The sequence below is a fragment of the Mytilus edulis genome, chromosome 6 (assembly GCF_963676685.1).
Source record: "Mytilus edulis chromosome 6, xbMytEdul2.2, whole genome shotgun sequence".
In the NCBI taxonomy this organism is placed as follows: Eukaryota; Metazoa; Mollusca; class Bivalvia; order Mytilida; family Mytilidae; genus Mytilus; species Mytilus edulis.
This window is the reverse complement of record NC_092349.1, coordinates 57,587,239-57,614,535: the sequence shown is the minus strand read 5'-3', so window position 1 is coordinate 57,614,535 and position 27,297 is coordinate 57,587,239. Positions and strand designations below refer to the sequence as shown.

Here is a 27,297-nt window from a genome sequence, read left to right as displayed (position 1 = left end):
GTCTATCGAGTATTTAGGGGCTCAAAACTTTGAATACAGTCGAAAGGTTGTTTTTTTCATATGTATTGACAGTGAGGGATGAAATGTGACGTTGCACTGTAGCTTTTGGCATTTGTTAGATAATCAGGATTAAAGACGAAAAAAATAATGGCCGTGTTATTTGCCATTCTAATATAACAACTCGAGAAAGAGATGTGTTTTACTGGCTCAGAAACGATGGAGGTAACTTGTCAGTCAGAGGTAATGACCCTATAATTCTACGTTAGATCACATGCCAGCATATAGCCTGTGGTACCACAGCAAAGTTGTGTTTTTTATGATAGGTCTCCTCTTGTATACCAGAGCAGCCGGTTCATTACTTCTACCTGTTTTGAATTATTTTATTCTCCGAAAACCCGGGGAAAGCATCATTAAGGTAATGGCCTATCGTAAGTGTGGGGTCGTGCTCCTCGTTCACTCTAATTCCACTAGAGGAACTTGTGTTACTTCTGTTACCAAAATAGCACCTTCTTTCCAATATTACAAATGCCTGCGGTTTGTATCGTCTTGCCAGACCTCGTTTACTGTTTATTTTCCTGCGGCCGATATTATTCTACATAGTATTTCTTGAAATATTCAAGTCTTGGATCAGAATGAAGATGTGGATTGATTGCTTAATTCCACATAGTGTTTCTTGAATTGTTCAAATCTTGGATCAGAATGTAGATGTGGATGTATTGCCTATGAGACAACCCAACTGTTTTAACTGGGTGTAGACAACAAAAGTTGACCGAACAACCTTCAATAATGACCGAAAGTCATATCACTTGCGGTCGAATTATTCCACACAGTATGTCTTGGATTATTTATATCTTCAAATAATGAGAATAAATGACTAAAAGCTCACCGTTGGGAAATTTAATGACATGATACATATATGTAATAATAACTATTTTGAGAGAAAAAAAAACCTATTTAAACCATTTCCCAAGTTCAGGCTACGAGATGTTGTTTAAACATGGCACGTACTTTGGCATATCCCTGGTTCATAAACTCTTTGATCAGACACTTGTGACGTTTTACATGGTTTGAGTATGAGCTACAAACTGTTGAATACCGCATAAGTTTTGAAATGTATATTTCAAATACAGGTGAAGCTGATATATTGATATCTAGGTTGGGGAAATTTCAATGTGATTAATAACTGCACTCCCCCCTCCAGACAGAATCACAAAATCGATTACTACAAATCCGACGAACGTTTAATTTTTGAAATAATAGGCAAACATTATATCCACCTGTTCTTTAAAAAAAATCACAAATGTGAAGGGGAAGATACCAAAGAGACGTTTAGACCCAGTTCTAAAATAAAAGCCATATCGAGTTGCAAAATGTTTTCGTTATTCGTTGTCTTTGAACGCAATAAAAATATCTGTATTTTTAATGGATATGTCCTATTTCAAAGTGTGACAAATCTTTTGTTACTCGTTTAATTCCGGAATAAGAAGTGCGAAATCTCTCTTTCTTTTATTTTTTCCACTGTTAGTTTACTATTGGAATGAATGGTTGGATGTGTTCTGGATTTAATAAAATGCACAGAATAAAATTTATGGACAATAATAAAATACACTAGCAATTTTTTTTGTACACATAGTATTCCATTTGTAGAAATACCTCAATAAATACTTAACTAAACATATTTTTCTCCCTAACTTAACGATTATTTTTGCAAGACATTTGATTTGTTCTTCCAAATTGGATTATGTCAACATATAAAGCATAGAACATCTGTCTAGTATTATAAGTACGATGCTTACGAACAAAAACAAACCCAATTGTTAACTGCAGCAATTATGTTCAACTGATAACAAATAGCTTTGTTTTAATCTAAAAGAAGGTATCAAGTAATCTTATAAAATATAAATAAGCCCTGATATACAAAATGTATATTATTGAAATTTCAAAAACTTGTTATTACAGTATCAAAAACCAATGACTGTTAAAGTGAAAGAAAAAATAAAAGTTGAAATATACATTATGTTAATCACATTTAGAAGTCCAATACTGTTTGGTTTACATATAACTGATTTGATGATTATCATGTGCTCGTTGTTTCGTTAGAGTTTTGTTAACGTCATCCAAGTGAAGATCAATGTCGTCAACTGTGTTCATCCTTGTTTGACTTGATGTCATCTGGTAGTCCACATCATTGCTACTTGCAGAATAATCTTCAATTGAAACCTTCGACTGTAACCTATAATTATTAAATAAAACACTCAATAAGTTACTTTCAGGTTTAAACATATTGTAGTCCTGTAATATCATGTTGTCATTTCAATGTTATATTTAACATTGCCATTAAAGTGCGAGGTTTGGCATGCCACAAAACCAGGTTCAACCCACCATTTTTATCTTTAAAAATGTCCTGTACCAAGTCAGGAAAATGGCCATTATTATATTATAGTTCGTTTCTGTGTGTGTAACATTTTAACGCTGTGTTTCCGTTGTGTCGTTTGTTTTCTCTTATATTTGAGCGTGAATTCACATAACTATAAGACGTGTCACGGTACTTTTCTATCCCAAATTCATGTATTTGGTTTTGATGTTATATTTGTTATTCTCATCGGATTTTGGTTAATGCTTAGTCCATTTCTGTATATGTTACATTTTAATGTTGTGTCGTTGTTCTCTTCTTATATTTAATGCGTTTCCCTCAGTTTTAGTTTGTTACCCCAATTTTGTTTTTTGTCCATGGATTTACGAGTTTTGAACAGCGGCATACTACTGTTGCCTTTATTAATCGTTCAACAGGAGAAAGGAACATAAATATAACTGTTAGCTTTATCTTGATTTGTAAAATAAGTGTCATGTAGTGAACTGTTATTAACTGCAGTACAGTATGAATTATGCACATTGTTGATGACCACAAAGTAACCTATGATTTCAAACTTCCGCCTCATTTTTTTCTTTTTATAGTTTTCATTATTCTGCAATGAAGAATATACTCACCTCTGACTCTTGTTACCGTACTTGCAGCAAATCAGTCCAATCACTATACAAACAAAAACAAACACAACTCCTATTGAAGCACCAAGTGCTACAAAAATATTGCATTATATAAGAAATAGTATTTGTAGGTTTCTATTTGTCTCAACCAAAAAAAATGTTTTGTTTTACTATTTAGCATTTTGACTGTAATCATATCTTGATAAATACATCTGAAATTAAGTACTGCAAGTCGGACATATGTGTACGGAATCGTGTCTTCGTTATATTCGTTAATGTACGTACATGTATTTAAGATTTTATTTTTAGATAAAAATTAAAAAAAAAGAATTTGTCATGATTTAAATAGGCCTCAGGAGCCAAATGGTGTAAGCAGTTACTACTGTAATTACTAGCACGTCAAACTGAGGTTGTGTGTTCGAACCCGTGCGTGCAGGAGCTTTCGACTGCAACCCTAGTTGACTAGAATTGTTAGTTTTTCTATCGAAGGTCAGTGGTTTTATCTTTGCTCTCCGGCTTCCTTGATCAATAAAAACTGACCGCCATGAAATACAAAAATGTAGCCCAAGAACAGCGCATAGAAGTGGCATGAAATCACAAAAGATAACAATCAAATAGTAATTTAACAGCATAACTATCTTGTTAACATAATCGGGTTCTGGAGAAACAACAGGATTTGTTTTTGAAATTTGGGCTTCGATTTGTTTACAATGTCGTTACTGAATATCCTTTCTCATACAGATTGATGATTGAGGTCACCGACGAGTTCATAGGACAGTTAATTTTTCAGGAAAATAGGTAAACAACCTTAACGAATTTAATCATTTATTTAACATGAAACGTCTTGTAACTTACCTTTTACTATTTCCGATTTCAAATTCGAGGATTCGCAACCAGCCTGAAACATTAACATATATACATTTAAGCACTTAAACTGAGAAGTTTTTGAAAATGAAATTGTATGCACAATTAACATTTTGAAAGTGTTAACCAATTGAAGATAAACACACTTTTTTAATAAAGTGTTAATGGTGAAACTACCTAAAGTGAGTACAAGTGTTGCTCAAATAACAGAACCTATAATTTATATTTGATAATTAAAATATTTGAATTCTAGGTTCTATATACTTATAATTTTGATTTGTCTGCGTCAAACATAATATTTAAAAGTAGAGGTGATATTGACCATCAAAAATGGAATTTTGTTAACGGAAATTAGACGTTGATTGAAAATTGTGAAATATTACCACCTTCCTTTTCGAATACTAGAAGCAATGTTCATGACAAGTATGTATTTATCGGCGCATATTATACACAATTTGATATTTACAACTGTTACATATTGGGTTACAAAACCAATATGGAATAATGAAAGAAAGACCGACATGATGAGAACAATGTTAAAAATATGCAGATACTCAACAAAAACTGTTCACGAAACAAACTCTGGAAACAAACAATACCAAAACGACCACTTTGTGGCCTTACATGCTCAAAATAGGTAACACCATCTGGCTGCATGCGAGTTGTCAAAATACCTTTATGGGTTTGCAAAAATGATTAGATAGTCTTATAAGGGGTTTAAGCACACTTGAGTTGAATCACTTTAACAAATTGGTTCTTGGTGGTCAACATTTAGTTATATATTATATATATATAGCAAATATTTGATAAAATACACATATTTGGATTTGTCATGTAATAATGTGACATTTTGATCTTGTTTAACCTGTCAAATATGTGAACCTTTAATGTCCTGTTTTTCCTGTTACGAGCATTTACGGATACGACTTATTACAATATGATACCGTGTCATGCAGAAAACAATATTCCCTGTGTTTATCGCTCCGAAATAAAGCCCGTTCTTTTTGTGTACTTTTTTAGTTTTAATTCTTATACAAACTATATGTACTTCGGTTAAATTTATTATGCATATTTTGTTTTGTATTTATTTTCACTTACCAGATTAATGCATGTCCTAGTAGTAGAATTACAGGAATAACAAGTTTCGTCATAAATAATGATACTGACAACATCTCCATAATTCTGATTATCATAAGATAGACTGATTTCATATCCTTCCGTAGTCTTATCATTAGATACGGACCTCCTCTTACGATTGTTATGAAGATTTACTGACACCATAAACATACTTCTATATTCGGCCGAATCCGCTTCCCAGTCTGACGTGATAATGATTAGGTCGTCCAATATCTGAAATCAAAATATACAAAATGATGTCTATATCCAGGAAATGCTTTATCTTACAACTCATGTTCACATACTGTACAAGTGAACTCTTGAAAGTTACAAATGGACGTGCTTTTCGTCATTTATTAAAATACACTAAACAAAGATATACATACTCACAGATGACAAGACAAAAAAAAACTTTTAAAATGATGTTGGATGATAATGCAGATCCCAATATTTACCTGATTGTAAGGATTATTAATGGATCGTCGTCGAGGTTTTTCTTGACTTGAACATTTTTTACCTTACCGCACTGGCATCATCAACTCTGAAACTTATACTATGTCACTGGTCGAGGAATTAACTTAATTGTTTAAACATCTGTTAATTTTGATTTCATACTACAAATTATAATTGGTGACAACTTCAAATGAAGTGAATTATTGTCACAGACAACATTCATAACCACATGCTCATTTACAAAAAACGATGATCATATTACCTCTTAATCTTTCATGGTTAGCGGATTTTCATGGGACTTGTGCTTTTCACCTGTAGTTTTTTTTCGAGAAATGTTTTGTAAACTTTTTTGGTTTTATTTTCTTTGTTGTTTTTTTTTTGTTGTTTTTTTGTGTTCGACTATCAGACGTTGATTGTTGTTTGGTTTCTGCTCTTTCTCTTTGTCTTTAATAGACAGAGAAAACAGTACACATCGACATCACCATAGCAGAAATATGCATGCTCACGAATTAACGGTTGATGTCAATTTTTAGCACTGTAAAAGTATTTCTGTTTTATCAGATTAAATTCAGTCGAAACTGTTGAAAACTAAACATTAATATCAGGTGAAGTTTATATTTCTTTCAACTCAAATCAAACTTAAAATCAAACTAATTACAAATTATAAAATATGTTTATCAAACTCTGTCAAGATATAAAGGTTAAAATGTGCCTTTTTAAATATAATCTTTTTTCCAGATGAAAGTGTCCATAGTAGTGTTACGGTGTTTGTACCACAATCACTGTAACCATATACATATGTAATAATAAAGTGATGACTTAAGGTTTTTCACATGATAAGACATTTCTTTAACACACATGTACAATACATGTATTCATTAAGCATACGTATATTTGTAATTATGATCTGCTGTTTAGAGTAACGAAACGTTTTATTGTTAAAAAAATTGGAATTTAGGTTTGAACATATACCTGAAAATGTCTGATTCTGTACCAAACTGTTTCTGATAGCATGTCAACGTAAACATTTGTCTTTTGACAGGAACGTGTAGCAGTTGAACATAATCCATAAGATGGCAGACTGATATTTTTCGGGGGTGAAGCTACACTGTGTGAGCAGTCATCGCCAATGAATCCATCAAAACAGATACATACAGCTGAATAATAAAAAAAACATATACTGTATAAGATCCGTATAAATATCTATCTAACGAGAGTGTGCATAATACATTCAGTATGAAGCAATGTATTATGATACTACAAAATAAAGATAAATCGATGTTGATTTCATTAAGTTAACATAAAATGAACTGTATAGTGTTTCAATGCAGGACGCGCAATTGTCACCATAAAAATTTCCCCAATACGACGTGTTTCTAGTTCCTTCTACTCTACAAGTTTGTGTAAAAAAAAAGGCCATATCAGTTTTAACTGTACTTGATTAGTGCAATTCCAGTTAAGAATTATACTTAGGGCTGTTTTTTTTCCAAACATCATCACTTTCATAAACATGTGTAACCATGGACACTCGATACATTAACTAACATTTATTTCAGTAGTATAAAACATGCAACTATGGTCTGGCACTGCGTAAAATAAATCAAAACAGTAAGCGAACTCAATATACATGATATACTCAACACACTTTATATAAGTTATAAGTCTACCTATTGTACAATTGCCATGACCGCTACAATTGCCTGGACACAGTTTAGCAGAGATATATTCCAAAATTGTTTGATTTCCTTCTGTTGAATTGAACAAATAAAGCGATTCATTTTTCTGAATTTCTGTCATGATGTTTATAACCATTGCTTCAATTGTATCCTTCAGGAAAACTGTATTTCCAGTTAGCTGCAAAGATAAGATGTAGTTTGAAAACTAGTAAAAGTAGAAATGTGATTGCAACAATATACATGATTTGTTGTGATGATCATGCTTCAAAATGTTTAAGTTGCAAAACTATCCGAATATGACCCATGTCTGATATCAGTTATTCAATACTGTCAAACGATTTGTGGATTAGGTAAAGACATTATTATGAAAGAGGGACGAAAAATACCAAAGGGACAGTCAAACTCATAAATCTAAAACAAACTGACAACGCCATGGCTAAAAATGAAAAAGACAAACAGAAAAACAATGGTACACATGACACAACATAGAAAACTAAAGAATAAACAACACGAACCCCACCAAAAACTAGGGGTGATCTCAGGTGCTCCGGAAGGGTAAGCAGATCCTGCTCCACATGTGGCACCCGTCGTGTTGCTTATGTGATTACAAATCCGGTAAATAGTCTAATTCGGTAGGTCACATTCATGAAAGGGAAGGGGATTGTAGTAACGACGTAAGGAACACATCCGATATCATTTGTGAAACGGTTATTCCATAACGGTCAACCAACTCGTGATGGCGTCCGTAAAATTTACGAAAAGATGATTTCAACTTCACCATTTGGAACTCTTGGTTTAATAGCTTCCTTGTGAGCAGTAACCCTCTATCAGGAAAATCATTATAGGAAATGCAAGCACGGGAATATCGTATCAATTGGGAGATATATACCCCGTATGCAGGTGTTGCTGGAATGTTGCTACTTAGAAATGGAAAGTTCACAATTGGAAAGCTGAAATCATCTCTTTTGTCGTGAAGTTTTGTTTTCAACCGACCCTCATTGTCAATTTCTAGATGTAAGTCAAGATATGAAGCCGACTTAACTGTAACTGTAGTATCCTTTATCTCCAATTCGATGGGATAGATGCGTTCCACATAGTCACCAAATTTTGAATTGTTTAGTGAAAGAACGTCATCTATATAGCGGAAAGTAGAGTTAAAGGGTATTGCTAACTTCTTATCTTTCTTCCTAAGAAGTTCCTGCATGAAGTCAGCCTCATAATAATAAAGAAACAAGTCGGCAAGTAGAGGGGCACAGTTTGTTCCCATTGGGATGCCGACAGTCTGTTGAAAAACACGTCCTCCAAACGTTACAAATATGTTGTCAATCAAGAAATCAAGCATTTTGATAATATCGGTTTCAGAGAATTTTTTGTTTGAATCAGAGAAAAGTCAAATGTTTCAATACTGTAACAAGATGAAAGAGAGTTAGATTGTATGTACTCTAAAAGATCTTTGGAATTTTTGAAGTATCCACATCTGATTCACGCCACCTCTAGAATAGGCAGTTTCACAATAATTTTGAAGCCCGTCTTTGATTGCTGATAAAATAGATGTTAATAATTTAGAAAGAAGTTTCGTGGAGCACTTGGAAGACCCAGCAATATACCGTTGTTTGTAAGGACACTTATGTAGTTTAGGTATCCAATACAGTGATGGAAGATCCCGTTCTTGATCTTTGGTTGAAATACCAAAGGAACAAAGAACAGACCTATGATTATCCAGGATTTCCTCTTTGGTAAGTGTCGTGAGGGTATATGTTGAGTTTCCAAGTGAATTGTCTATACCTAATTCGTTTATATGAATTATATATGAGATTGCAGATCAGTAATTTGAGATATAGAATATGTTTCAAGGATATTTGTGTTAATCCTTCTTAGCGTTTGAATATTAAGAAAATGGTTACCTATGAAGCCTTGTGTGAAAAACACACAAACACAGATGAAAAAAAATGGGTTGTGATATTCTTTCCAATGTGTTGAAAATAATGCTTACACACATGACATTCATGTATGAGAAATTTGTCTAATTGGCTATACTACCACATTATTTTTATGTTTAGAGTTGTGTGTTAATTATAAAAAATTTGAATGTGACCTTAATAATCTAGCAAATTGATAGCTTGCATACAATTGTTATTGATAATGAGTACACATTCCGTAACAAAACTGGGATAAATGTACTAGTCAAGAAGAATTTCCATTGTTACATTGGAGGTTAGCATATAAAAATGGTAAGGTATCACCGCGTATGTTACATACTACCATTAACGAAAGTTGCAAAATACAGCGAATCGTCTCATCAATTAACAACACTTAAACATAAATAAAAAAAGTCATTCAAAAGTAAGAAAGACAATAAGATTAAATAGAATAGTTTAAACGTTCGGTTGAATATGTTATTTTTTCTGTGCTTGTATCATACGTCCGACATTAATTATTAATATTACCTCAATGTCTTTCACACAACCAATAATGTAATTAGCCCGCTGTAAGTCTGCAAAATCGCCGTATAAATCAGAAGGTAATGTGTTATTAATAACAGCAAGACATTCCTGATAAGCATGTATTTCTGTCCATCCATTTCTGAATGTTTGTTGAACCTAGAGAATAATTTTACAGATATAAACGTAAAGCCATTGACATTATTGATCTATTAATACACCGCTAAAACTTAATATTTCCAGGTCCCTGTTCGTATTGTGATGTGAAACAACGAAAGTGAATAGAAAAGGAGCTATAGACTAAAACAAGCTGTTTGTTATATAGCTTATTGTTATGCGTTTACTTTTCTACATTGGCTAGAGGTATAGGGGGAGGGTTGAGATCTCATAAACATGTTTAACCCCGCCGCAATTTTGCGCCTGTCCCAAGGCAGGAGCCTCTGGCCTTTGTTCGTCTTGTTTGATTTTTAATTTTTGTTTCTTGTGTATAATTCGGAGTTAAGTATGACGTCCATTATCACTGTATTAGTATACATATTTTTAGGGGCCACCTACGGGTGCGGGAATTCTCGCTACATTGAAGACCCATTGGTGGCCTTCAGCTGTTGTCTGCTCTATGGTCGGGTTGTTGTCGCTTTGACAATTCCCCATTTTCTTTCTCAATCTTATTTGTTGGTCAGATAATGAAAAATAAATCTGTAGTATTGTGATAAAAAATCAATCTAATAACGATTAAACAATTAACCCTTACAGAAATCTTAGATACTTTCATGTTACAAGCAAAATTATAACAAAGTATACACATTATATATTAATACATACAACTTTGTCTGTATTGTTAACATCTTCATCAAATGTCAGTGATAGAAACTCGATCACATCATCATTGTCATTAGTACTCCTTCTGACAATTTCACGGGAAGCAGTCGATCGTTTCGTCGTTTTTGATACAGAACAGGATGTTTGATAAGCATTCACGGTGTTGTCTAACGATTTTGATGGACAATACTCAGTTCTCTCAGTAAGATTGCAGTGTACAGTATAAAACTCGTCAAATGAATCAGTGCTTTTGGCTTGTTTCTCGCAAGCACAGTACGTTGAACCTGCATTGTTAATATATTCACTGCTGTAAGTGTCAATAGTATAACTATTGCTGATAAATGTCGGTGTTTCCACAAACATCTGTTCATCTGTCATGTCAGTTGTAATTCTGAGATAAAAAAAAATAACATACATATATAGGATATACCAATATTGTAATTAGATCTCTGAATATAGTTTACATTAGCACTAATATCGATTTTGTCATTAGCAAATTAAAACATAACTAAATTATATTTTGTTTAGGAGGGATGTAAAGAGACACACAAACGTTAATTTGTATCTCTAAAGTAGTCGTTACTCACTATCATACTACATGTCAATACATTAATTGTTTGGCATTGCACAAGTCATGTCTTCTCTGACTGTTCATAACGTTAAAATACTAAATCCCTGGGATGTGTTTTAGTTGATTTTAGTCTCTGATGCATGATTTTTTTTGTATTAATATTGTTTTTGGCTTTTAACTAGCTTTCAGTAACTGCGAGTACTCTCAAATCGTATTTTCTTTTTACCTGTTGATACTGTTTACAATGTTTTTTTGTTATTTTATATTATTATGATATTGTCCATATGCCAGCATTGATTATTTAGAATATCTACTAATTTTCACTTCTTCATACTGCATTTGTATGAACATAAAGATAATTCTCCTTAAATCTGCACAGGGAAGTTTTAGCTATCTCTTATTGTATAGTGGTATTGTTGATATTCACCCCAATTTGTATCTAGTGTTAAATTATATATTTACAAAATGTATATGAATTTTCTTTGTATTCCTAATTCATTTAATTAATGGAAGAATTTTATACACATAAGTAGTATACATAAAACGACAGAGTTATTTTTCATTAACCTGCAGATATTATTAAAACCGTTTTTTTTTCAAAAGTGTTTATTTTCGAAGGGTTCAATTTTTCGCGGTGGTGACTTGCCATGTCTTTGTTTGTACTTACATGTTTGCTTTTTGGAGTTGAATGTTTGTCCCTAATATTTTTTTTTTAACTGTGCATTTGCATTCAGGTATGGCAGATCAAATGTTTTTTGATTAAGTTAAACCTTCCAATTGATATTTTATCGTGTGTTTTTCTATGTTGTGATGTTATGCTATTGTTTAGAAAAAAGAAAAAGGTTTGGTACCATTAAAACGTTTAATCTTGCTGCAAATGATGTACAGAAGTTGTTTGTTTATGTAATTTATACGTGTTTCTCGTTTGTCGTTTTTTATATAGATTAGACCGTTGGTTTACCGGTTTGAAGGGTTTTACACTAGTAATTTTAGGGCCCTTTATAGCTTTTGTTCGGTGTGAGCCAAGGTTCCGTGTTGAAGGCCGTACATTGACTTATAATGATTTACTTTTATAAATTATTATTTGGATGGAGAGTTGTCTCATTGGCACTCACACCACATCTTCCTATATCTATATTCATCATTATTATTAGAAAAGAATGTCTTCATCGATATTTTTAACCAGCACATAAAGACAATCGATGTTTTAAGTTGAACAATGTTAGAAAGGTTAAAACGATTCGATCCATGATCAAGACCCTTTTATCTTTTTTTGTATCTCGATGTGGTAAGAAAATATGTACAAGAAAAGCACTTGTATATTAATGAAGGGAATATAATGACACGTGTTTACACAATTACGGCAAAAACTGAAAATGTCTTAAACGGTAGGATGCGACGTAACAATTATTTAAAATAAGATTTAAAATGCACTTTTCTTGTAAATTGTAGAACGGATATTATGTGTTTCAATTTAGTGTTACATGTTGTTGGTGTGCCTGAGTTTTAAATGGGCAACAGATACACAAAAAAGTTTGCATTTGTAATAAGTTCAATTCCTTTTCGGTGCATGTTTTTCAAATCTATAATTTTGAAGTCAGTGTATCATGTGTAGACAATCGACTATATTGTTCAAAATACAGAATGCTGATATTTTTCGAGAAGCAACAGTGATTACTGTGTTGTATAATATACCTGGTTTTACAAAATGACAGAATAATAAAGTTTAAATAATAAACAGAACTATAACTGCCTGTGTACAAACCTCCAGGAACGAGCAAAATCTTGATCATCATTAACTGGACCATTTGTACGGTGAGTGTAGTCATCTGAAGGGTCCATTGTAATACTGGGAACTCCACAAAGACCTTTCACTCTATCAATATCATACACAGAAGGTTTAATAGTAACGGATCCGATGAATCTTGACCATCTAGATATAGTTATCGTAATTTCCGTGCCAGAGGGAATGGTGATCTGAAATTTAATCGATTAATCTGTATTTCAATTATCGTAATACAAAAGGGATGTGGTATGACTTTTGATGTGACATATAGAATATTGCGGATTAAGACATGCTTGACGGTGCTGTATTCTCATTTTACCTAGACAAAGAAGTGAAAGCACGTTACCAGTTTGAAATCAGATCAGCACGAAACACAATTTACATTATACATACAACATACAACAAAAATCAATATAACAGTACTGATAGTCATGATCACTTGAAACCAGGTAAAAGCCAAACACACCAACTTCTGATATATTCACGATTAAATCGTTTACACCATTTTTCACTTTTTTCTATTTAAAGAACATGTGTTTTTTGTATAAATGATCCAAATACACGGTTATCAGTTTTGTTAAAATGTACAAATGTCCCTGCTAGTGAATTTTGTATAAACTAATTACTAATCGTGCAGAACGATTCAGGATACATTTCCTAGGATGACCTTTGGTTATGCAACCGTTGAAAAGCTTGAAGTGGAAAACCAAAAAGTTTGACATTATACCTTTTTTTATATTCAAGTTTGAATTCATTTAACTGTGTTAATATCTGGGGAATGATCTAGATATCAAGCAACATATATAGGTCCGGTACCTTTGATCTTAAGTTTGGAATACATCAATTCACTTTATAATAAGACAATGAGATACATGACATAATCGATATGTCTGAAAGTTAGATTAAACAATATTTATTTGGTTAACTGTAGCATTTTAAAAATGATATATGTACTTATAAATACCTTGTACTTGTTCCCGGTGTGCTCGATTAAAAAGTCGTTGTCATTGCAAGAGTCAAGTTGCGTGATTGGTGCATCAAGTAAAGACTTGCTGGTTCGTGAAATTGTTTTACATGTACGAATTACAAAACGAGAGTTTCGACTTCTTATCGCTATACCACAATGACATGATGACCCCTCCCATCCAAAACCACAATTTGTAAACAAAGCATGAACCTACAAACGAAAAAGGTAAAAAACTGTTTAAATTTTAATTATTTCTATTTTACTTTATGTCTTGATTATTTTGCTTTTCAAATGGGTATGTGCTCAAACGAAAAAGGATGACTGTTTCTATACAAGGAAATGAAAAGGATAAACAACAGAACTGAGTGTTTGGAATGTAGAGAAAAGTATAGTTCAAAACTCATAACATTTATATACACTATAGCTAAGTATGTTTAAGTATCGTCTATTTTACTATTCTGTTTGAAACATTTCTAAATATGTGATTTAAATCAAAAGTGCTTTCTAAATATACCATACTCTTTATTAAATATGAACATAATATACAGCTTTAAAAAAAAGAAATCCCGATTTAAGCTTGTAGTTTCCCCCGTTTTTTAGATTTAATATTAAAGCACATTTGTTAATTCCGGTATTTCTTTCTAAGTAACGAATCACTGCAGAATGAAAGAAGATACTTTCCTTTACATCAGAAGAAATAATCTGCAAAGTCAAAAATTCAGCAACCAATGACAATGCAATTAAAAGCCTATAATGAAAATTATTCTTGCTGTACAGTTAAGGAATTTTATAAGGTCAAGGAACCATAGTTTAGCCCTTCCTCATATCTGCTATTCTAACAGAAAAATCACTTTCGGCAGATAATGAGCAAAAAATAGAATATCATAACGCTACAGGATATATTTTTCTTGTCGTTGTCATATTTTATATGTTATACTTTTGAATCGACAGTTTCAGAAATGTGACAATTATGACATTCTTTACACTCTACAAAAGAAAATCAAATAATGTGTCTCACTTTTTACGTTGCGAATACGCATATGGTGGTTACATATTTTTATCGGATTAATTACCATAAAGGACACTTCATTGATAAGTTTGTTTCAAACACCTATCTTTAGATGGACGTGTCAATTATAAGCGAACCGCTTATGCTTCGCCAAGTCAAGTGAAATAACTCATATAATAAATATCCCAAACAAACAAATTTTATTCTTTCTCAGTAAAAGTACTTACACATTTACAATGGATTGAAGCGTTTAACGAAGTGAACATTGATAAAGAGTTGATATATAAGAGACCAATTGACTCAGACATTAGCAACTATATGTCACCGTACGCTCTTCATTGCCGACGGGATTGTATACAAACCACGACATATTTTTGCCTTTATTTGTCAATCGCAAGAAATTGATCAACGAACTTGAACACTGTGTGATCCTCATAATGGTTGTCACCCATTAAATAGGAGCTGTAGACTGCTTCGGAGCACCTGTCTTTAGCGATTTCATTGGTTTGTGACCTTGCATGTCTTTCATCAGTATTTAGGTTTGCCTTTCTTTGATATATGGAAATATGAGCCAGTCAATTACCGCACTGAGCCCTGGATACGATTTGTTTTTATTATCATATTTCAATTATCTTTTAAAGAATAAGAAAACAAGAATAAATACCCAATAAGGTCCTCTGTCATTTTTGTACATGACAAATTCGCCGACGTCCATAAAATGGTAGTACCTTCCATCAAAGGTACTGATGTGCGGATCATTTACAGACTGGCAAAGTCTATTTGTTAAAACTGTATCTTTATCTAGTACAGTTACCTTAAAATGTAATGAAATTATTCAGAACAATGTAGATATAATACATTTACAGTTATAATCAATATCAGTTTAATGGCATTTCATAGTATTGTTTATGGGATACTATAGATATGAAAGGGAAAAAAATAATCTGCCTAACGCGATTAAAAAGAATAAAAAATCAGAAAGTGTCCATCATGGTAGCCTTTGTCATATAACATGGTTATCAAAAAATGCATGAAGATAACGCGAAGTAACAATCCCAAAAAACTAGAATTAACATGATTATCAATTTGAATAAAAGGAAAACAATTATTTGCAAACCTTAATGTCATGAATGTTGATGTTCTTCCAAATGTCATTGAAGGTTGAAATAGTACCCGTGGAAATACGAATGTTTGTTGATCTATCCTTAAAGTTGTATAGTCCATCACTGAATCCATACACGTCTAGTGTTTTAGTTTCTTGCCAATCATTTGTTCCTATACTAATTCCACAGAATTTGGATTGAAACACGACATCTCTGCTGACAATATTATTCAAGCATGAAAATGATTGTTGATCGAATTCCGGTTGAAATATATAAAACTTTTGATCACAATGAACTTTGAGGCCTTCGTGTGATGCAATACAGCTGACGGGAACAGTTGCCGTGAACTGTATTTCAATTTTTTCTCCTTCAATAACTGTGTAATCATATTTTTCTGGCTGAATGAAAAATTTACAAAGACAACTATAAAACAAAAATCACCTTGAACAAAATGAACAATTATTGATACATACAATATATATTTGACTGCAAAATTGACTACACACATAATGTCGTACTTATACTAATTTCACTTGAAGAAAAATATCTGAAAAATAAGTAAAAATCTAAACAAGACTTTATATTTAAAGTATCAGACTTTCAGATGATGTTATGATCAAAATGACTATATAAGGCTAAGACCCTCGTATACAAGAGTGGTGTTTATGTATGTAAAAATTAATTCTGTTTATTCATGTTCACAATTTCAAATTGAATGTACAAGGTAGTAAACGAAATATGAGAGAAAGGGACAAATCAAAAATAATTTTGTTTGGTGGTGTTTTTTTTTTTTGTTTTTTTTTTTTAATTGAGTATACATATCCTGGATACTTACAAATAAACCGGCTAGGAAGTTTTGACTTTCAATGAATTTTCCTGGTATTGCATTGGTAGAATATCTCATTCTTATTGAACATTTTACCTTTATGAAATAAAAATCTTTACTATATTTTATTTGAATCACTCTACAAATATGAAATTCCAGTATTGAGCACATTTAAAACACTAGTAGCAAAAAGCCAAATTCCCACAGGAAGAAACGATTAACGTATAGTGACTCATTAAATATTCCACAAAAATTTCATTACGCACAAACAGGAACCAAAAACAGAAAGCTTTCATGGTCTTCAATTGTTGCGCCACATACTCAATATAACTATATAGAAATACCAATAACCTTTTTTATTGGCCGTTTTTCGACTTTAACTCATTAATGTAGTCATTAAGTTTTGTGGAAAATTATTCGTTTCTATTTTTCGGCTAATCTCATTTTTGAAAACTACCTTTATATTTAATAACATCATTAACTTGTTAAAAAATGTCTTAACATTTTTTTTTTATGTATATCTCGTTCCAAAGTACAGTTGATAAGAATATTACCTCCATGTTCATTGTATAAAGACCAACCCAATCATTTCCTCTCAGTAATGTAGAGTCAATGTTTTCAAATGGGACATTCAGCTTTGATGTAACATTATTTCCATTTATATACCAGAAAATATCGTATACGTAGGTTCCATTTGATATATCTTCGAAGTAACATCTAAAGACAGACAATAAACTTGGAGTTCTATCATATCCTGGAATTTTGAAGCTAGGTCCCTTTACTAACTCTGGCTTTACTATAACTTGAACAAATTCCTTTGGAAAAGTTGCTGTTTGAAAAAAGGGTTATAAAAGTAGATAATAAAACACCAAAAATGAATACCAGAACTGCTTATATACTGTTCAGAAAATTGTTAACAACTCATTTATGGTTGGATTGATTTTCCAATTTGCTATTCAAATACACAATTTTAGTTATGATTAAAAATAAAAAGCCTGTCAAATAAGGGGTTTGCATATAGTGGTATTCATTATTTTTGAGTTGTAAAATATTCGTTGAAAATTGTTGCAGAATTAATTGCATGTTTAAATTAGTGATTTCGAATCTGTTCAAAGTTTTGATTTGTTTACCTGATTTACTACTTTGCTTAATCATCTTATTAAGAAAACATGCACAAATCTATGGCTAAATGGGTATGTAATAGTCAGTGAGCGAATGTGTATATCAATTTTTAAACTATTTAAGGTACTCACAGACAAAAAAACTATGCTTATTTGACCTGCTTTAGAACGATAATGGCACTAGAATTTGTACTTTAGAATATTTTTGTTATAGTCAGGATATCGAAACTCAAATTGGAATTTACTGTGGATGACTTTTTATGGACCTCGAATTACATTTATGACTTAAATCAATAAATAACCATTAGAAACAACATCTGACAAAAACATTGAATAACATGTTTATACATTTGGATGAAATATTGGCTTTCAATAATGACGACTTCAGTATTCAGACTAAAGATATTTATCCTGGTGAACTGTTAAGATTAATCGAATACTTACAATGGACACGCCTCTTTTCTTAATTTACATTTTTCAAGGGAACCTTAATTCAAAAGATGTCATTTCATTTCCTATTATCCCTTTCTTAGAGGGTGACCTTCCCTTTTCGCCATTTTATGATGTTGACATATCACAACACCCTCGTGTATGTAACAACGTATTTAATTTTAACGAAACAAATATCTGTTTTACTGAAAAATTATTACACCAAGATTTTCGATATCACAAACTACAAATGTGGTCAAAACATACACTAAATTTTGTAATCGGTACACGGTCATCTTATACGTTCAGGTATTTCACATCCAATTGTATATGGTAATATCCATAAACAAGAATGTGTCCATAGTACACGGATGCCCCACTCCCACTATCATTTTCTATGTTCAGTGGACCGTGAAATGGGGGTCAAAACTTTAATTTGGAATTAAAATTAGAAAGATCATATCATATGAAACATGTGTACTAAGTTTCAAGTTGATGTAACTTTAACTTCATCAAAAACTACCTTGACCAAAAATTTTAACCTGAACTTTGCACTATTATTTTCTATGTTCAGTAGACCATGAAATTGGGGTCAAACCTATAATTTGGCATTAAAATTAGAAAGATCATATCATGGGTAACATGTGTATTAAGTTTCATGTTGATTGGACTTCAGCTTCATCAAAAACTACCTCGACCAAACACTTTAACCTGAAGCGAACGGACGGACGGACGCACAGGCGGATGCACAGACGGACGCACAGACGTACGCACAGACGAACGGAGGCACAAACCAGAAAACATAATGCCCCTCTGCTATCGTAAGTGGGGCATAAAAAGCACAAAGATGTCGTTATTCACCTCAAAATCTAATTAAACCTTCAGCTAAACCTGACCGATAGGATATAATTACGATAATGGTATCAGGTCATTAAAGATTAAATATTTTTGAATTTATATTGATTCACTCAGAGGATTAAACACATTTGTTCTAAAACCAGTTGTTTGATAATACGGGTTATATTCGTCCTCATATATTTTATGATGGTATGGTACTAAACACCTAACGGGAGGAAGTGCTAGATTTTCATATCATGTAGACTGCTAACATGTTTAACCCCGCCACACTATTTAAATATGTGCCGATCCCAAGTTAGGAAACCTGTAATTTAGTGGTTGTCGTTTGTTTATGTGTTACATATATGTTTTTCGTTAATTTTTTTATATGAATAAGGCCGTTAGTTTTCTCGTTTGAATTGTTTTACATTGTCTTATCTGGGCATTTTATAGCTGACTATGCAGTATGGGCTTTGCTCATTGTTGAAGGCCGTACGGTGACCTATAGTTGTTAATGTCTGTGTCATTTTGGTGTCTTGTGGACAGTTGTCTCATTGGCAATCATACCACGTCTTCTTTTTTATATTAATCTTGAATACAGTTTAATTGCGGTCTGGACTTGGCATGTTAGTAACTGCTGTTAGTCCTTTGCTAATTTATATATCTTTGTTATGTGTGTTAGTTTTTTTGTGTTACCTGATTTGGCATCGCACTCTTACTTCTTTTAAACTGAGTTCAACTGTGCGTATTGCTGTTTGTGTTTGTTTATTCTACATTGGCGAAATGTATAGGTGGAGGGTTGAAATCTCTTAAACCACGCCACATTTTTGCGAGTGTCCCACAACAGGAACATCTTGTTAGGATATCACTGTCAAGGTAGTTATATTAACTAATAGTCATATAAACGAATTGAAGTTAGTTATGGTTCGTACTCAGATCCTTGTAGAACCAAATAATGTTCTTCTCCCTTTTTGGTATATAAAAGTGACATCCCAATGTTTTTAGTCAATTCACATTGGAAAATTAGTAGACAACAGTATGTCTACGGTTGATCTACTACAAACAATTGCTTATGTGTTGCGACTGTATATACTAGAACTTTCAAGCATGTGAGAAACTACTTTTTAAAACGTTTTACGTGTTTAAAAAGTTGACAATAAGAATACTTCGCGATTAATCATTATTTTCAAAACATTTGATTTGAAAATTACGTTGAAATGTCACTGTATGATTATAGCTGGAAGAAAGAGAGAGAAAGGTGAGGTAATATAATGGTATCTCTTCCAACATTATGTTAAATACATATTTGAAGGCAAACCCACTCGGTAAACAAAACCTGGAAATACATGTTTTATGTTCGTTAACACTTACAACTACATCCTGGAAAGTATCCACTCTCTGACGATGTGTTAGCTGGACAGGCAACAGGTCCATCACCTGTAAAATACAATTTAACAAAATTTGATATTCGAAGAGTATGTATTAAATGCCAAAATAAGAAAAAAAAGAACAAACACACCAAATGAATGGATATTAATTGTCATATACCTGACTTGGTACAGGCATTTCCCCAGGTAGAAAATGGTGGATTAAATTTGGATTTATATCTAGCTAAATCTCTCACTTGTATGACAGTTACAAAAGTTCCATTGAACAGCAACAAGTTGTACTTTACTGTAATGACATGTTTTAAAAAATAGTTTTCGTTTGTTTAAACTTAAACCATGGTTACACGGAAAAGTTTATCTAATCTTTTTAACAATAAAGATAATAGAGCATTATGTAAGGCTTCTAAATTAATTTAAGAGCGTCCGATAAATATGAAAAAGAAGATATAGATTATTTCATTTGCATCGGTTGTATGTAAGAAAAATACATGATAAAAGATTTATATTTCAAAAATATTCGATTAATGATAATATCTGTGTCACATTTCACTTGCAGTAACCACAATATCTTCTTTTTTTCGTTTGTGAAATTATAGAATGCGAGTTGTTATTGGACTATATCTTGCTAAAACAACGTGAATACAACCGACGACTGTCTCATTTGGAGCAGGACTACCTTACCTTTTTCGTACATACTTGTTCACTTCCAGTAAGTTTCTGTGTAGTATATACTTGGATGTCTACGCCAAGGTTGAGTATGATTTAAACCTTTATCAAATATCGAAGTACTGGTCGCGGAAAGGGAGAGTACAAGTTCATACTGTTAAGTAAGTTACAGTCGAGTTATCTCAGGTAAATTTCTAACCAATTCAGACTGGTCGAGAAAAAATCAATACAGTCGAGTACAGATTTAGGCAATTTCAGACATCTTCTGGTTTGAATTTATCAGAGGACATGTTCAACATTATATATTGAATTCACAACATTGTCAATGAGGGAATATCAATGATACATTGTTCTTTCATTCTAATTAATGACATTTTTAATGATTGACGTTATTCGCTATTTAGTCTATGACTGCCTTACCAAAACAATACGAAGAATTTTCAGGTGTAACGTCGAGGAAATAAACATAATATGATCCGCAGTTGGAAATTGTAATGTTCAAAGATGTCTCACAAATATCAGTGGCTGTCTGTTGACATGCTTCCACGGAATTTGTTTTCCGCGATGCAGGTAAACTTCCTTGAAATATAAATTTTAGATTATGTAGAAGGTTAAATTCAACAACTCAGTTTAAGTTTACAAACTACAGATAAAATAATGAGTAAAACATGCGAAACTGAAAAAGTTATCTACTTAAAATGTAGGACTCAAAGATGTCCGGTGCTGAAAACACGTCCGTTCCTGGAATCGTAAAGTATTTTCATATCATGTAGACTGCTAACATGTTTAACCCCGCCACACTATTTAAATATGTGCCGATCCCAAGTTAGGAAACCTGTAATTTAGTGGTTGTCGTTTGTTTATGTGTTACATATATGTTTTTCGTTAATTTTTTTATATGAATAAGGCCGTTAGTTTTCTCGTTTGAATTGTTTTACATTGTCTTATCTGGGCATTTTATAGCTGACTATGCAGTATGGGCTTTGCTCATTGTTGAAGGCCGTACGGTGACCTATAGTTGTTAATGTCTGTGTCATTTTGGTGTCTTGTGGACAGTTGTCTCATTGGCAATCATACCACGTCTTCTTTTTTATATTAATCTTGAATACAGTTTAATTGCGGTCTGGACTTGGCATGTTAGTAACTGCTGTTAGTCCTTTGCTAATTTATATATCTTTGTTATGTGTGTTAGTTTTTTTGTGTTACCTGATTTGGCATCGCACTCTTACTTCTTTTAAACTGAGTTCAACTGTGCGTATTGCTGTTTGTGTTTGTTTATTCTACATTGGCGAAATGTATAGGTGGAGGGTTGAAATCTCTTAAACCACGCCACATTTTTGCGAGTGTCCCACAACAGGAACATCTTGTTAGGATATCACTGTCAAGGTAGTTATATTAACTAATAGTCATATAAACGAATTGAAGTTAGTTATGGTTCGTACTCAGATCCTTGTAGAACCAAATAATGTTCTTCTCCCTTTTTGGTATATAAAAGTGACATCCCAATGTTTTTAGTCAATTCACATTGGAAAATTAGTAGACAACAGTATGTCTACGGTTGATCTACTACAAACAATTGCTTATGTGTTGCGACTGTATATACTAGAACTTTCAAGCATGTGAGAAACTACTTTTTAAAACGTTTTACGTGTTTAAAAAGTTGACAATAAGAATACTTCGCGATTAATCATTATTTTCAAAACATTTGATTTGAAAATTACGTTGAAATGTCACTGTATGATTATAGCTGGAAGAAAGAGAGAGAAAGGTGAGGTAATATAATGGTATCTCTTCCAACATTATGTTAAATACATATTTGAAGGCAAACCCACTCGGTAAACAAAACCTGGAAATACATGTTTTATGTTCGTTAACACTTACAACTACATCCTGGAAAGTATCCACTCTCTGACGATGTGTTAGCTGGACAGGCAACAGGTCCATCACCTGTAAAATACAATTTAACAAAATTTGATATTCGAAGAGTATGTATTAAATGCCAAAATAAGAAAAAAAAGAACAAACACACCAAATGAATGGATATTAATTGTCATATACCTGACTTGGTACAGGCATTTCCCCAGGTAGAAAATGGTGGATTAAATTTGGATTTATATCTAGCTAAATCTCTCACTTGTATGACAGTTACAAAAGTTCCATTGAACAGCAACAAGTTGTACTTTACTGTAATGACATGTTTTAAAAAATAGTTTTCGTTTGTTTAAACTTAAACCATGGTTACACGGAAAAGTTTATCTAATCTTTTTAACAATAAAGATAATAGAGCATTATGTAAGGCTTCTAAATTAATTTAAGAGCGTCCGATAAATATGAAAAAGAAGATATAGATTATTTCATTTGCATCGGTTGTATGTAAGAAAAATACATGATAAAAGATTTATATTTCAAAAATATTCGATTAATGATAATATCTGTGTCACATTTCACTTGCAGTAACCACAATATCTTCTTTTTTTCGTTTGTGAAATTATAGAATGCGAGTTGTTATTGGACTATATCTTGCTAAAACAACGTGAATACAACCGACGACTGTCTCATTTGGAGCAGGACTACCTTACCTTTTTCGTACATACTTGTTCACTTCCAGTAAGTTTCTGTGTAGTACATACTTGGATGTCTACGCCAAGGTTGAGTATGATTTAAACCTTTATCAAATATCGAAGTACTGGTCGCGGAAAGGGAGAGTACAAGTTCATACTGTTAAGTAAGTTACAGTCGAGTTATCTCAGGTAAATTTCTAACCAATTCAGACTGGTCGAGAAAAAATCAATACAGTCGAGTACAGATTTAGGCAATTTCAGACATCTTCTGGTTTGAATTTATCAGAGGACATGTTCAACATTATATATTGAATTCACAACATTGTCAATGAGGGAATATCAATGATACATTGTTCTTTCATTCTAATTAATGACATTTTTAATGATTGACGTTATTCGCTATTTAGTCTATGACTGCCTTACCAAAACAATACGAAGAATTTTCAGGTGTAACGTCGAGGAAATAAACATAATATGATCCGCAGTTGGAAATTGTAATGTTCAAAGATGTCTCACAAATATCAGTGGCTGTCTGTTGACATGCTTCAACGGAATTTGTTTTCCGCGATGCAGGTAAACTTCCTTGAAATATAAATTTTAGATTATGTAGAAGGTTAAATTCAACAACTCAGTTTAAGTTTACAAACTACAGATAAAATAATGAGTAAAACATGCGAAACTGAAAAAGTTATCTACTTAAAATGTAGGACTCAAAGATGTCCGGTGCTGAAAACACGTCCGTTCCTGGAATCGTAAAGTAAATTTCAAATCAACGTCAAGATGTATGCCCATCTGATCGACTTTCCTTTAGTTGTCTTTTTAAATCGACGTCCATTGTTTGACCATACTCTAATCGAAAATTATACTGTGGCCTTGTCGAAGTGAATCAAAAACATAAAAACTTATTGACAAATTTAAGTCCAAACTATTATACTTTTTAACAATTGGCAGTACTTTTGTATTTTTTTCTGTTGTTCGGGTCTCTATACTACCCTGTCGATATCTTATGAGTATCTTAGTGTTTGATTACTGTCTTATTGTCGTACAATGTATACACACATACCCTTTATTTATATGTAAATGAAAGTTAAACGACGAGTATCGTAGATCGAAAATAAGAACATCATAACGAAATATTAACATTACTTGTAATGGAAATATGATACTACACTAGTATTTCCAATTCCCGTTCTGCGCTAATTCTACAAAATTTTTGCATTAGATTTATATAAAATGTATGTTTTGTCTTTTAAAAAATATTCCATCTCCATATACACAGTTTATAGATATTTAATTTTTCAAAAACCATGCGCTTAAAATTCTTAAAGCTGAAACAGATGACATTTATTTAAATAGACAAACCTCAGGGAAAACCGAGAAACGAGCAACACCAACACCACAAATAAAACAAATGGTACCGAACTCCTACTACAACAGTTGCATCTGGCATTTTGTTCATGCGATTAGTTCATTTATTGATTTTTATTGTGTGAGGTCATTTAAACACTATTTGCTATATATTATAGGTCAGTGTTCATTTAGTCATTGAAATCAGAGTGACATTCAACAATACATCTAACAATCCTAGTTAAGAACACGCCATGTGCAGTGTTTCAATTCCAAACTCAGTGTTAACAGGCTAATAATATAGAACCAGAAAAACACTTGACCACAGAGGCTCTATTCGTACAAATCATGATCCTATGAGATATTTGTCATTGGAAGTCAAACAAGCAACAATAAAAGCAATTCAAATAATCGTATCTATTTTTGATTTGATCGTAATAAATCGATTACAACAAATGAATAAGATAATGCACAGATATATCATGTTCTGGAGAGTTAATTGCGAAAAATACAAGTCGAGGGACTGAAAAATTTCACAAGCCGCTAATACCCCTCCAAAACAAGATATATCTGTTTAATTACACCGATTAGATTTTAATTGAACCTGTCTGTACAGAAAAGGAAAATCGTAGTCAGTGAAAGCTGGAGTTATACATGTAATTATAAACGCGTTAGTGCTGTATTTTTGTAGCGTTATGGTATCTATGTGTAAAACCGTGGTTATTCCATCATTAAGTCGTTCATTTGTATAGAGGTCTTTTTTTCTACTTTATATCTGACATTTTTGTTGTAAAAGTTTTCGGTTTAACTCAATCAATAGTGCTTAACCATGTTGTCTTTTAATGAACATGATCAAGTTAGAAAGGTTCCGAATAATTTTTGCGGGAAGACGCGCGCGAGGGTAAAAAGGGAATATTCAAAATTTGCAAATACCATGGTATTTGAGGCTAATTCACCGGCAATGGTGAAAAACAGGCAAATTCGTTTGAAATAAGGAAAAAAAATATTAGAATATGCGAAAAAGACACTGGCTATCAACCAATCAAAATTTAGCATTCTTATATAAGGTGTAATTAATATGCATATAAACGTGTATGTTTTAATGATTCTCGATAAACAATGTTTAATGTGCTGTTATTTGTTTTATTATTCAAGTTCGTTTTATAAGGAATGTCATGCAAATTAATTTTGTCTTTCAATGTTTTGGATGTAGATAGTTTTCAAGGGAGATATAGTTCGTTTTATAAGGAATGTCATGCAAATTAATTTTGTCTTTCAATGTTTTGGATGTAGATAGTTTTCAAAGGAGATATAGTGAATGCTATACAAAAGGGACGCAGGCAATGAGACTGGTGTTAAGAAAGTCAATGGTTTAAGGGTCTACGGACTATGGTGTAGCGGTTTTCACGCTACGTTGTGTAGAAAATGTTATTTCACTGCAAAGTTTAGTTTAATGTTGATGTCTCCCTTCGAACATGATACCACTTATACAGTCAAGTCTTCCTCATATCTTGACATATATCTTGATTGTAACGATGAGAGTCGGCTAAGAATTCGAATATGCATATGAAAAAAAAAGTAAAATCACAAAAATACTGAACTCCTAGGGAAATTCAGAAAGGAAAGGCCCTAATAAAATGGCTAAAAAATCGAAAGTTCAAACACATTAAACGAATGGATAACAACTGCCATATTCCTGACTTATATATTTTAGTTGATACGATATTCTTATATTTTGGTGTCATGCGCTTACTTTTAAACGGTTTCTGCATTGAATGAAAAAGTAAACCAAGATATCCAAATGGAAAAGTTAAGGTCATCCCGTCAATTTAATGTTTATGGGAGAAATAAAAGTACCGTTATAGAGTATATGTTTCACAGAAGTTCATATATATTCCATTGATTGTAACCTTTTTTCTTGGAATGTGACATATAGAAATAGACTGATTCATGATTTTTCAAGAATTTGTTTTACATACAATTTCGAATCGTTATCATTTTTAGGCGACGATGTATCATGTTTAGTTCAAAGGGCAAGACCGGCAAACTATCAGTTTTTCCTAACAATGTTATGACTTGAAATACAAGTCATAGTAATAAACATAAGAACACATCTTGAATTTGTTTTAAAAAGATGGCAAAAATCTAATTGAGAACAACATTCTATAAAAAAAACCAAGTAGTAGATTCAAATGTTTATCTCCCATAATTACCTAACATTTGAAAATAACACATTAACCATAATAACACTAATTTATATCGTACAATAGTTATGATTACTTTTTTTATTTTTTAAGATATGTATCTACGTTATCAACAAGGTCTCTAGAGG

General features: G+C 32.3%; 2 protein-coding genes across 2 annotated transcripts in view; both read right to left on the bottom strand.

The window, feature by feature from the left end:
• Positions 1-1,358: 1,358 nt before the first annotated feature.
• Positions 1,359-27,185, bottom strand: LOC139526510 (von Willebrand factor D and EGF domain-containing protein-like). The gene is made up of 17 exons (XM_071321664.1): positions 27,179-27,185; positions 24,042-24,200; positions 20,375-20,440; positions 17,171-17,445; positions 16,626-16,712; positions 15,805-16,188; positions 15,352-15,501; positions 13,676-13,888; positions 12,691-12,902; positions 10,358-10,745; positions 9,542-9,694; positions 7,086-7,272; positions 6,391-6,575; positions 4,948-5,199; positions 3,841-3,883; positions 2,989-3,076; positions 1,359-2,233 (listed from the first exon to the last, which is right to left on the bottom strand). The coding sequence occupies exons 1-17, from the start codon at positions 27,183-27,185 to the stop codon at positions 2,053-2,055; spliced, it is 3,030 nt and encodes a 1,009-aa protein (XP_071177765.1). The 3' UTR covers positions 1,359-2,052.
• LOC139526509 (low-density lipoprotein receptor-related protein 6-like) overlaps positions 24,065-27,297 on the bottom strand; it is a 20,551-nt gene continuing 17,318 nt past the window's right edge. The window contains exon 7 of the mRNA XM_071321663.1: positions 24,065-24,200. The gene's annotated coding sequence lies outside the window, so the exon portion shown is untranslated. The remainder of the gene's footprint in view (positions 24,201-27,297) is intronic.

Coding starts and splice junctions, on each gene's coding strand:
- LOC139526510 (XM_071321664.1), bottom strand. Junction 20,441..24,041: donor AAATTCTTCGTATTGTTTTG/GTAAGGCAGTCA, acceptor TGTATTTTACAG/GTGATGGACCTGTTGCCTGT. Junction 3,884..4,947: donor CTAGGACATGCATTAATCTG/GTAAGTGAAAAT, acceptor TTAATGTTTCAG/GCTGGTTGCGAATCCTCGAA.